The 11,493-nt window shown below is 49.2% G+C and overlaps 1 protein-coding gene across 1 annotated transcript; it reads right to left on the reverse strand.

The window, feature by feature from the left end:
• Positions 1-406: 406 nt before the first annotated feature.
• Positions 407-9,232, reverse strand: ALOX5AP (arachidonate 5-lipoxygenase activating protein). Its single transcript, XM_009992617.2, has 5 exons — positions 9,122-9,232; positions 4,079-4,178; positions 2,826-2,896; positions 1,772-1,853; positions 407-1,271 (listed from the first exon to the last, which is right to left on the reverse strand). Exons 1-5 carry the CDS (start codon positions 9,189-9,191, stop codon positions 1,109-1,111), a joined length of 486 nt encoding a protein of 161 aa, XP_009990919.1. The 5' UTR covers positions 9,192-9,232; the 3' UTR covers positions 407-1,108.
• Positions 9,233-11,493: the final 2,261 nt, after the last annotated feature.

An 11,493-nucleotide genomic window follows, 5' to 3' on the forward strand; every position in this document is an offset into this window, starting at 1 on the left:
GCCCTTGCCAACAGCTCTGCGAACCCTCTTCTCACATAGCGAGGAGCCTCCGTCCCTCCCAAAGGAGTCATAAAATACATCTTTATCTGCCCTGCATGCGGTAATCAGACAGGCTTAAGAGCTTAAGCGCTCATAGGGTAGCAATGTTTAAACAGATTGCGCAGAACGCCTGTTCACCTGCCTCGGTCCGCTTCCCTAATCAAACTGCTCGTAGGGGCACATGGTTAGTGATGGAGGCAGAAAATGGAACTTGCTAATAGAGGGGGAGTTGTTAAACGGGCATCCTTGCGAGGCTGTGCTCACACAAAGAGCCCGGCGCGGCTCCCCTTGCTCCGCTCGCCAGCTGGCTGACGAGCCGTGGAGTATCAGCATCACGCACCAGGCAAAGGAGATGGGAGCAAACAGATTTCATCCTTCTAGACGGTTTTATTAAACACAGCCAAGCAAAACAAAACCAACCCCACTGTCAACACACTAGATCCTCGTTTGAGCAAGACCCCTTTCCACAGCTCGGGGAGAACAAAAAGGCTGAAGTGGAAATGAGATCAGCGTGGGGAGCGGTACGCACATGAATGTTTATCAAGGAAGACCAGACGGGGCCAATTTGCCACCCTCCTGCAGCAGCGGGAGCTTGGTCATCAACAAGAGGGAGGGGAAGGGCAGGCGAAGGGGCTGGCCTGTGCCTTTGCATGGGTAGAGGCATGTGAGATGCTGGCGAAAGGCGTGCGGGATGCTGGGAAGGACCCATTCGTCAGGAAGGATGCTGAGAGGCTCCTGGGTTTTGGGACAAAAGCTAAGTACAACGCAGTTATGAAGCAAGCATACAACGTCCCTTCCAGTCACGCAATCAGCTTGCAAGCTGCAGTTTGGGGAAAAAACTCTAAAGAATGAACTGGAAGTTGTTATCATTCCTTGGGTGCGCTGAGTGCTCATGATAAATCTTTTTCCTGAAGGAAAAAGCAAGGTTAAATCAAAGCACAAAGCCCATCAAGCATGAGATTTACAGTGATCTAAAAGGGTTAGAGGTTCATTTCTTAAGCAGTTGAATTATGGCTGTTTCTGGGTATTGATACATTCAGCACGCTGACCCTCTCAGTGCTGCAGCGAGCTAGGGGATGAGCAGCAACGGAGAGATTGCGCTGGTCATCGTTTTTATGTACATTTCAAAGTCACTTCCGAAAAAGAAGATGAGATAGTAGTTGAGTATTCCAGCGACAGACATGAGGAACAGGAACAAAATGATGCGTTTTCCAAACAAGTAACCAGGAGTGCTGAGGAGATAGAAAGAGGGGAAAGCAAATCATCAATGTATGTCACCTCACACTAGAAGTCCTCAGACTTTGGACTCTGCTGTAGACATCAGCTGAAACACCTCGGGTGCTGAGATGGAGGGGGCAAATTTCTGCTCTGCCCGGCATTGTTGCTACGGCCAGCTGTGGGCTCTTACATGCCATTTTCAGGATCTTCTTGGGTCTGGATTTGGCCTCCTGCGCTCAGTGTAGGCTGTTACTTACAAAAGTGGCTATGCAGGGGGACCCGTGTGTCTTCTCAGCCACCAAAGGCTGTGGGACAATCTTGTTCCACACGTACATAATAATTGTTGTCAATATAAAAGGAGGATCTTGTGCAAATAGCGGCACAAACACACAAATGTGTGCATTGGTGGAGGCGGTGAGCAGGAGCTGCTGAAGCAGCTGCTCTGTTCCTGCAGCTCCCCGACCCCCGGTGCCACCGCACCTCCCACATCCGAATTCATGAACAGGCTCCTTACCTCTGAGTTCTCTCTCCGAGGTAGCCCACAAAGTACTTCTGCCTCACAAACAAGTACATCAGTCCAGCAAAGGCGGCAGGAGCTGGGGAAAGGGAAAAACAAGGTGTTACAAACGTTGTCCTGAGTCTCACTGTCCCCACTGTCCCCATCTGCTGCCTGGGCTGGACCAGCGTACGGGAACCTGCACCTTTGAGCTATGGGACAGTCACTGGAAGCAGGACAGAGACCTTAGCGTGGGGAACAGTGCACTTTCCTTGCTCTCACACTGGCTTTTCTGAAGACTTTGTGGGTGTAATCCTGCCTGCAGCTGTGCCCGCTGCAGAAACCCAGGGTGGGTCATGCTAGGCTCAGGAGGGAGGGTGCCAGCTTGGGCATTGCCTTCACCAGAAACAAAAGGCAGATGACAGATGCAGTTCTCTAGGAGCAGGTGGAGGAGTATACTATGGTCCAATACTCATTTCTGAACACACAAAAAGAGTTTTTTCCCCTTTTTCCCCTAATTCTAGCTTTCCCCACACCTCCAGGTGGAAGCTCCTCTTCTAATCAAGAAATTCCTCTTTTGTAGAAAGAATTGCCATGGACACCAGGAAAGTTCTCATTGTAACTTTAGGTAACTGCATTGAAGGGGATCATATTTGGAAATGCAGGTAAATACATCTGGACTGCCCTCAGTGCTGCGAAGGGCTGGCAGCTCTGGTAATTTAATCAAATGAGCTCATTTGCAGTCTTGAAGGAGAATAATGCGGCATCTAGCATCCAAGTACTAAACTCTTCACTCAAAACAGAGGGATCTCATCTGTAATGCCTTTATGGGAAATGTCCCTGGCCTGGACTGTCCTGAATGGTGTCTGGGAACACATCTGTTGGCATAAACCGTGCCAGGGAGTGAGCTGCTGATTGAACAGCACAGGCAGCTGCAGGACAGCGGGTGAGACTGGTTCCTCCGCTGCGAGAGAATTTGGCCCCTGGAAGCATAACCTCCAAAGTGCTTGCCATCCCTTGCTGAAAGTGGTGCAAGGTTGAAGGGGAAAAAACAACAAAAAAAGAGTGTTACCTTGGCTGCAGAGAAGGCCAGCGCACCAAAGCACGGCCAGAAACGTTGGGTACGAGTGTCCGCAGTTCTGGCTAGAAAGGAATTTGTCAAGAGAGAAATCAGAACGTGTGGGAAATAGAAACAAAATCGATGCGTTTCATCAGCAAAGGATGGTGGTGAGTGAATTTGGGCTGCGCTAATGCCGCTGTGGGTGGGCTTTTACTGCAGAGCGGTGGGAAGCCCCTGACCGGCCTGTGGCTGCTCTGGGGCAGGTGGCTGCCGGGGGCTGGCTGGCGAGCCCGTGCCCGAACACCACGGCTGCCTCGCCTACAGGTCTGCTTCCCTGTTTCCTCACTTGGATAAAGGATGCCTTTGTCCTGTCTGACGAGGAAAAACCACCCCACGCACATGCCTGACACCTGTGAAAGTCCCTTGCCTCCTCTGACCTGTCCGATCATGGCACATCTACAATGGATGCTGTGTGCTTTATTGGCTTGGAGATGTCTTATAACTAAGTTGTGTTAATCAACTTAGTGGCATCGAAGGCTGCATGAAACCAAAAGAGGAAAATCACACAACAAGTAAGGATGTCTGACAGTTAACATTCTCTTTGCAGGGGAACAGGAATAATTTCCAGCTGCCTCCTTCGGCCGGGCATGCTTTCTGAGGGGGAAGAGCTCTGCCTTTGGGTAGAGGTTGCACACCTGTGAAGGGCAGCACTTGGATGTCCCATCCAGTTTCAAGCAATTAAAATATTTTATGTTCTTTTCTAGTCTGGGTCAGAATTAATTTTCCCTCTGCTCTCTCTGAAAGGATGTCAAAGACGAGAGGTATCGATGTGGTGGAAAAGGGGAGAGCCAAGTGCTGAGGGAGCTGCCGGGGACCGAGGGGTTTGTATGAGCTCTGCCACCGACCTGTTCCTCAGCAAGTTGACATCTCTCTGCCAGCTCTTCCCTTTTGAGCTGCAGTGTGCTTGGGACACTGGGTGTGCTACCTGCATTAGCTACTGCTGGGTGAATGGGCTCCCAAATGAAGGGACATAATACATATAAGGACTGCAAGTCAACAGAAATACAGCAACCGGTGTCCAGAAAGGAGATAGGTTAACCAGTAAAAATACCAGAGAACCATGGGTCTGAACGCCGCTGCAATGCTCAGAGCAATGGGACTGCAGAGCAAAGCCTGGACTGTAAAAGAGCTTGGATTAAACCCTAACGAAGAGAGAGATGAACCCCGCTCTGCCCCCACCCACTCCTCGGGGCTTGCCTACTCACTTGGCAGTGTAGACACGGTCGAAGGCAGAGGATCCTTGCCGCTGGAACCCCTTGCCATCGCAGTGTTTGCTTTCATACTTCACTTTGCTAGCAAAAAAAGCTGTCAAAAAACCACAAAGTGTTTGATCTGAGATGTAATTTGGAGATATTGCAGGAGCTGGGCTTTGTGGGCTCAGCTCTGCTCTCATGAGCATCCAGGCTGGAAGGCAGAAGAGAACTTAGGTGCATGGAGGTGCAGGATGTGGTCAGCATGCTCACTCTGTCACCGTGGCATAACCAAACCCTCTGTGCAAGGGCACAGTGCGATGTGACCTCAGATATGCCCACATGTTTGTACGTGACTGGCAGCAGGGCTCTCACTACTGAGCCCTGCTTCATAGAATCATGGAAGCATAGAATGGCTTGGGTTGGAAAAGACTTTAAAGATCATCTAGTTCCAACCCCCCTGCCATGGGCAGGGAAACTCTCCACTACACCAGGTTGCTCAAAGCCTCAACCAACCTGGCCTTGAACACTTCCAGGGATGGGGCATCCACAACTTCTCTGGGCAAACTGTTCCAGTGCCTCGCCACCCTCAGAGGGAAGAATTTCTTCCTTACATCTAATCTAAATCTACTCTCTTTCATCCTCGCCCTACCCCATGAACAGCCTGCACCTCTGTCTGCTACTGCTGTGATCCAGCCTGGACTCCATCCTTTGTGACCCCAGCAGGGAAAAAGCTTTCTAGTCGGAGCTGCCAAACCCAATTCTCACTTTCTGATAGAGCAGGGAGATAAGGGAGCCTCTTCTCTTTCAGTGACACCCATTTGCCAAACCAAGGACATCTTGAAGAGCTGGTTCGTTTCCAGAAAGCCCATTGAAAACGTGGTCCTGATGGTTGATGTCTGTGTGTCCATCTTCTGTGTACTCTCCTTTTAAGTGACAGTGTTGTGCCAGAGTGTTAGCTGCTGCAAAAAATGCAGCACCTCAAGATAACATATCATGGGCTTGACAAACACGTTTTATCTGATGACACTAAACCAGGGACCATCAATCACGTGTCTAAATGCACCAGACAGAGCCCTGACAGGCGACAAGCTGCAAGCTTTGTATTGCTGTGCCTCCCATCTCAGTCTACTCACATCACTCAATGGTTTAGAATATTGGCCGAAAATATATAGATATAAAAGATAACCCATCAGGAAAAGACATTATTATCACACTAACCGAAAAAGCTGCAGGATTTCATCCCTGGAATTTAAAGATTTACTTCTTTTTTCCCCTCACTGATGCTGTAAGTAGATCTTCTGTACTTCCATCACTTTCACTAAAAGCTACTGATTTTTTTGCCTTCCAACATCAAGTGATCCCCTGGGTACACACAGCCTTTCTCCAGAAAAACCTGCAGTGCTTTAAGCCAGCATCCCTGCTCTGAGCCTGGCTGCAGACCCTCCCACTGCCACCAGTGCCATGCACTGGCTGCCTCCTGGAGAACCTGGCCTGGAGGACCCAGAGCAGACATCCCAGCCACCAAGAACTCCCGGCATCTCCACCCGCACACCACCCTGGCCTTTGGCATCACGTTATTAACCTGCCTACGGGATCTAAGAGGACCTAGTTGAAGAGGACTAGGTTGGATGGCAATGTTTTGTACAGTGCAAAGCTGCTGTGATGGAAAACCACTTTGTGCAGGTCTGGGAACACATGGGCTCAGTGGGATGTGCAGCATACTTCCTCCCTTCCTTTTAACATGTATGTGAAATCACTAGAAGATGCCACAGCTTCAGAGAAAGCCAAGAGTAAGCTATATATATCTCACTCTCCGCTGCCGCAGGTGCTGCCACTTCCCAAATGCCAGTGTGCCGCTGCAGACAGGCTCCATGATGCAGAGAGCCATCAGGCTGAACACAGACACGTCCAACGTGATGGTGGTCACTGAGGACAAGAGCTTGGAGATGCCAGTGGTGACACTCCTGGTGCACAGTTTCTGGGATCAGGGCTGGGTAGACATCGGGGTGCTGGGTCAACATCGGGGTGGTGGGTCTCCTGGGAAAGATCTGGTTGCGGAGGTCCAGGCATCTCTCCTGGAAGCTCTTGCTGTCTCTGATGTGGTGTATGGATACTTGGTCAACGGACTGGACATTAGGGCAAAGGACAGAGACCATGTACACCCGCACCATGGATGAGGAACAGGCTTTGTCTCACCTCACTTCAGAGACACTGAGAAGTGTTAGGGAGATGGATGTTTTCCTTCTGTAAACAGTGTGTGACAGAGGGAAACAGAGGAAAGGCACCTCCAGAGGTGAATTCATCCATCAGACTGCTACTGGCATGAGAGAAACCACCTCACTAAAGTGCTGATCTTTCTCCATTGACTCAAGAAAGAGCTTAGATAACTGCCTCACATGAGATGTCCACCTCTCCACTAGAGAAAATGCCTGGGTTGATCACCTCCAACCTATTGCAGCAGCTGTATTTCCTCAGGACCACGTGGACCCCCAAGGAGAGGGCAGTGAAATGGAAGGGAACTCCGCATCTCACCATCATATGGAGAGTTAAAGCCTCCTGCTTCAAGTGAGCTTTTCACCCTGGAGGTGGCTCCCCAGTTCTGTGGCTCCTTAGCCCTGCCAACATCACACGCCCTGCAGGCTCCCAAAATGTCTCCAGAGGGCAGCCCAAGAGGTAGGTCCCGGCTGCTCGAGGCCCAGCCAGGCTGACCTTCTGCAAAGGATGGGAGCAGAGCAAACTGATCACACCCAGAGTTGGTCCTGGCTGTAGGTTTGCACTCACATCACAGCGGCATTGTGGTTCTGTTAGCTCGGCACTGGGGAAACGGGAGACTACAGCGTGGAGTAGCTTGCAACACCATGGCTATAGTTCCTGCTCTTTACTCTGAACCTCAAGGCAGGAGGGCAGTTTCACAAGCCAGCACGAGATAAGTGAGTGGAGCAGGGCTGAAGAGTTTAACTCAGCTCAGCTGTGCCAGAAGATGATGTCCTGAGGCTGCCCTGAGCCTGAACCGCTGCAGTCCCACTCTGGTCAAGTTAATGTACAAGAGTCCAATCCAAGCCTGGTTGTTTCACAAGCTCATGGCAACAGAAACCATGCGCTGAAGCTTCAACCTAGCGAGTGCTGGCAAACGTGCAGGTTGCAGGTTGCTCTTTCTTTCCATCGACTTCGCTTTGATTCCTCCATCCCAATCTGCTCAGTGATGACCACTGATTTGCCCTGAAAGCTGTTGGATTGCAACATCTCTCTGATGGAAGAACAAAACTGAAAGCTACATGTGTGACTCAGCAGCACCCTGCCGCACACGTCATTCTGTAGGATATGGAAATTCCCAACATGAACGAGGTGACAGTAGATGGACGCCAGACTAGGGCAGCACCACAGCCCACCTCCAGCTTCGGGAATAACAGCGTTCACCCGAACTGTTTCCTAATCCTGCACTAGATGCAGAAAAGCATATAAACCCAAATTTACATGGTGCTGACTTCACATACTTAAAGACAGTCAAGCAGATGCCCAAGAGCTTTGCTGAACCAGAGCCATAGCGAGAATTCAGTACAACTGATATCCCTTCACAAGCATTTCTACTGCCTTAATTATTGCATTCATTGCAGGACTGAGTATCAGTCGGGCCTTTCTAGACAGAAAACTTGGGATGAGGAAACCAGATGACGCAAAGTCTGAAGTCATGGTTTAGGGCTGTGTGCCACTCATGCTTGCACACTAAGTCCTCTGCCAAGAGCCGTACTGCCCATTTGCAGCAGTTGAGTCAATAATCTCACAGATAGATTTCCGTGAGGTGAAAGCGCGTGTCAGGCTGGAAGGCGAATGCTCAAGTTTCAAAGTGAGAGGAAAAAAATGTATCTAAAGTCATCTGGTTAAATCACACAAAATAGATTTGACATACTTTTTTAACTGTGGTATGTGATCTGACCTCAATGTGCCGTAATTCTGGTGACATCGCACACTGTGCATTTACCAGAAGACAGCATTGGGTTAAAAGATGTGGCATTCAGTGCCTATGTCAAAACTAAACCAGAGTGCATCTTTTTTTTTCGTTCTCTGGCAGCCAGACTTCTGTTGAGGCTCCCACCACTTCCCCTCTTTGCAGCAGCCCAAGAACAGGCCATTTCCTAGGACCGAACGTGGGGTTTGTGCTCAGCAGGAAGCTCCCATTCATACCAAAAAACCTTCATGGAAGATTTCGAGGGTTTGCATCAGCCCCCCATCCCACTGCCGACTACCCTTGAACCTGGACAATATCAGCGTAGCTGTGGCAAAACTCACTCCCTTTTCTATATTCTGGGCAGAATTTCCTGCTAAAAAGGTTAAGTATTTGTAAGAGACAATGACCAAGTTAAAACCAGAGGCATACAAGAGAGCAACTTGTTGTTTCATTTTAAAAACCCTGAAGAACAGTAGGGACTATAGAGGTCTGAATAAGAGCTAAAAAAGGAAACTTCTCCATTGCAGGAAACACGCAGTGTTCTTGGGACCACAGCTAATTAAGATCAGTTGGATTGTAGGACATGGAGATGGAGGAAAGAGAAGACCTGCCTGCCCACAAACAACCCCAGTAGACTCCTCCGACGGGTCAGTGCAGTTTTGTTCCCTTCACCCAGCCCTGTGCGAAGGTCTGAGCCATCGCAGCCCCCTGAGTCCCTGGCCCCTGCTCGTGGCAGCAGGGTTGTGGCTGGAGAGCAGCCCTGGCTGCCCACATCAGGGACTTTAGCCAGCAAAGCAGGTGCCAGTCATCAAATCTAAATGCATATTGACACAGGGTACACCAGCATATTAGTCCTTTCATTAGCTGACATATGTACAACAAACTTACTCTAGAATATCACAGAGTAGGACCACGCAACTGCCAAGATACTGCAGCAACAGGTGCAAAATTGCATGCTTAGAAGATTGTTTCTAAAGCCAAAGTCATGCCTAAGCACACACACACTTATAATCACAGATTGCCTTTCCAAGGATCAGATCAGTGTACATCATACCAAACTTTTCTCAGCTCCGTTTTAGCCCTTAAACAAATGCTTATTTTTGCCTTACCGTTCTGGACAACGCTTATCAAGGTGACGATGGCGAGCAGGACAATGCTTCCCAGGGTTTCCTGGTCCATTTTGCCAGCGCACTGTCTGGGTGGACGGTGCAGCGCCTCGGTGGCAGCTCACCCCCACAAGTGCAGAAGGAGGAAGTGAAGGTCTTTCTTATCTTGAATCATGAAACACTTCCTATGGCTTCACCATAGGAGAGTGGCAGTACCCTGCGCTCGGATGCCTGTCACAGCAATGCAGCCACAGGCTCCCTCTCTCCCTCCCTCCCTTACCATGTACAGATGAACCTCAGAGAAATTAGAGATAATACGTCTGTGATCTAAGCAGATACATAATGTGGAGAGATATCTATTGCCCTTCCTGCACAGAGGCAAAATTACAACCCCGTTATCCGAAGTACGTCTGAGCGTTTGGCTAGCTGTGTGGAGCAGCGGAAAGGCTGGATGAGACCATTCAGGCTGTCATCATGCCGCTGCTTGCAAGCTCCCGATCACCCCATAAGTAGCTGGGAGGAGAAATAACATTGGTGAGTCTCAATTACGCTGCTGCTCTCAAACGTGTGCCCTCCCTGGTCACAACTCCATCAGCCTCACCTCTGCAGAGATCCCATGTCTCCTGGTCACAAGGAAAAGCTCCTGATCCATCTGGCATGTTTGAACAGGCACTACACGAATGCTGTGGGCATCGCAGGTGGGCTCAGAAATAAATCTTTTATTACCAGGGATGGATCCTGCATCCTTTCCCCTACAAATAACTCCCTGGAAGACAGTGGCAGCTGCCAGCATTCAGCATTTTATGGGCTCAGACTTCACAGTCGTACCCCAATTTCAGTAGCTCGAGCCAAATACAGGTGAACATAATTGCTGCACTGTGTTTACACCTTGACTTCGACCCCGTGATAGAGACGGTGGGGAAGCACAGGCTGCGGTGCTGGATGGCTGCAGAAAGTCCCACAGCTTCTGTCAGATTGCTGGAAAGCATCCTCATCCAAAGCGCACATCACTCGCCAACCATAACTGCTCTGCTCCTGTTTGCCCGCATTCCGATGGGGAAAAGCCTTATGAAAAATGCTTACCTTTAGTAGGGATTTAACACTAATAAAAAGTAATATTTTCACTGGACTGAGCTCTGGACAACTTTTGCCCCATCTCTCTGTCTGTCTCTGCTCCACCACGTGCTACCCAGAAGGTCTGAGTGCCAACTAGCATCCAAACCACAGCTGGGTAACTGGTTACCTCCCTCTGGATGGGACACAGCCTGGTAGGAGTTCCCAGCAGGAGCCAAGCTGTAAAATCCATCCTGTTCAATGGGGACACATTTACCTACAACAGTGTTTTCATCCAGTCTCTCTATCATGCAAATTATTATCATCTGTACTGTTAGATATGGAAAACTTTCAGGTACTTTGAGTACAAGCAAATATAGAGAAACACACTGGCTGAGAAGTAGGGGAGTAACATTTTGAGTTGTGACCCACTGTTAGCTCAGCAGGAAAAGGCTGTCTTTCTGGGACACCTTCCCTACAGGCCACACAGACATGACTGTGTGAGAAGCGAGGCCATAAATAGTATCTAGGTTTAGATTTCATAGATTTCATAGATTTCTAGGTTGGAAAAGACCTTAGAGATCATCGAGTCCAACCATCCCTAATCCCCATTAGATTTGGTCTGTCATATTTTCTCCAGATTTTTAACTCTTGGCAAATTTGCTTGGGGAAAAAAATAACCAAGCCTGAGACCAAAAAGAGAAGTACAATAGCACTTTGAGAATGCTTTTATTCGGACTGAAGTCTTCTTTTTCCCCACAAAATGGCCTTTTCTTACTTAAGCATCAAAGTTTGTTTTGTGGTCTACTGAGCACAGGATCGTAGCTGGTATCTAAGGATGGTATTTAATGCCAAGCTGCTTCCAATCTTCTGAAGAGGAAAACCCATCACCTAAAAGCGGTTACGGAATTAAGTCAAAAAAGCAATATTATCCAAGCAGAGACCAATGCTGTGACCATGAAGAAAGGACCTGTGCATGGACACGGGTAGGCAGGAGGGAGCTGCTGACCGGAGAGGGCAAAGGAGACAGCGCAGGTCCTCAGGGCATCTGCAGCAGGACACTCCCAGTCCTTCTCCTACAGCAGGCACCGATCTTTCTCTTTCTTCTGCTTATTTTACACCAGTATAAACCTATCAGGCAGCTCGTGGCTTGCTTTTGATTTACAAGGGGCAGTAAAAGCAGATGAGCCTGCTCTGAGATCTGCTCCAACTTGTCACGAAAACGCACACACTTCTCTGCTTTCAAAGACTTCCCAAGTGTAGCTTCAATTTGGCAGGAGTCTCATACTAAAGGGGTCAGGAATCAGGCAGCTAAGGTCTGA

The sequence above is a fragment of the Tauraco erythrolophus genome, chromosome 1, assembly GCF_009769465.1.
Source record: "Tauraco erythrolophus isolate bTauEry1 chromosome 1, bTauEry1.pri, whole genome shotgun sequence".
In the NCBI taxonomy this organism is placed as follows: domain Eukaryota; kingdom Metazoa; phylum Chordata; class Aves; order Musophagiformes; family Musophagidae; genus Tauraco; species Tauraco erythrolophus.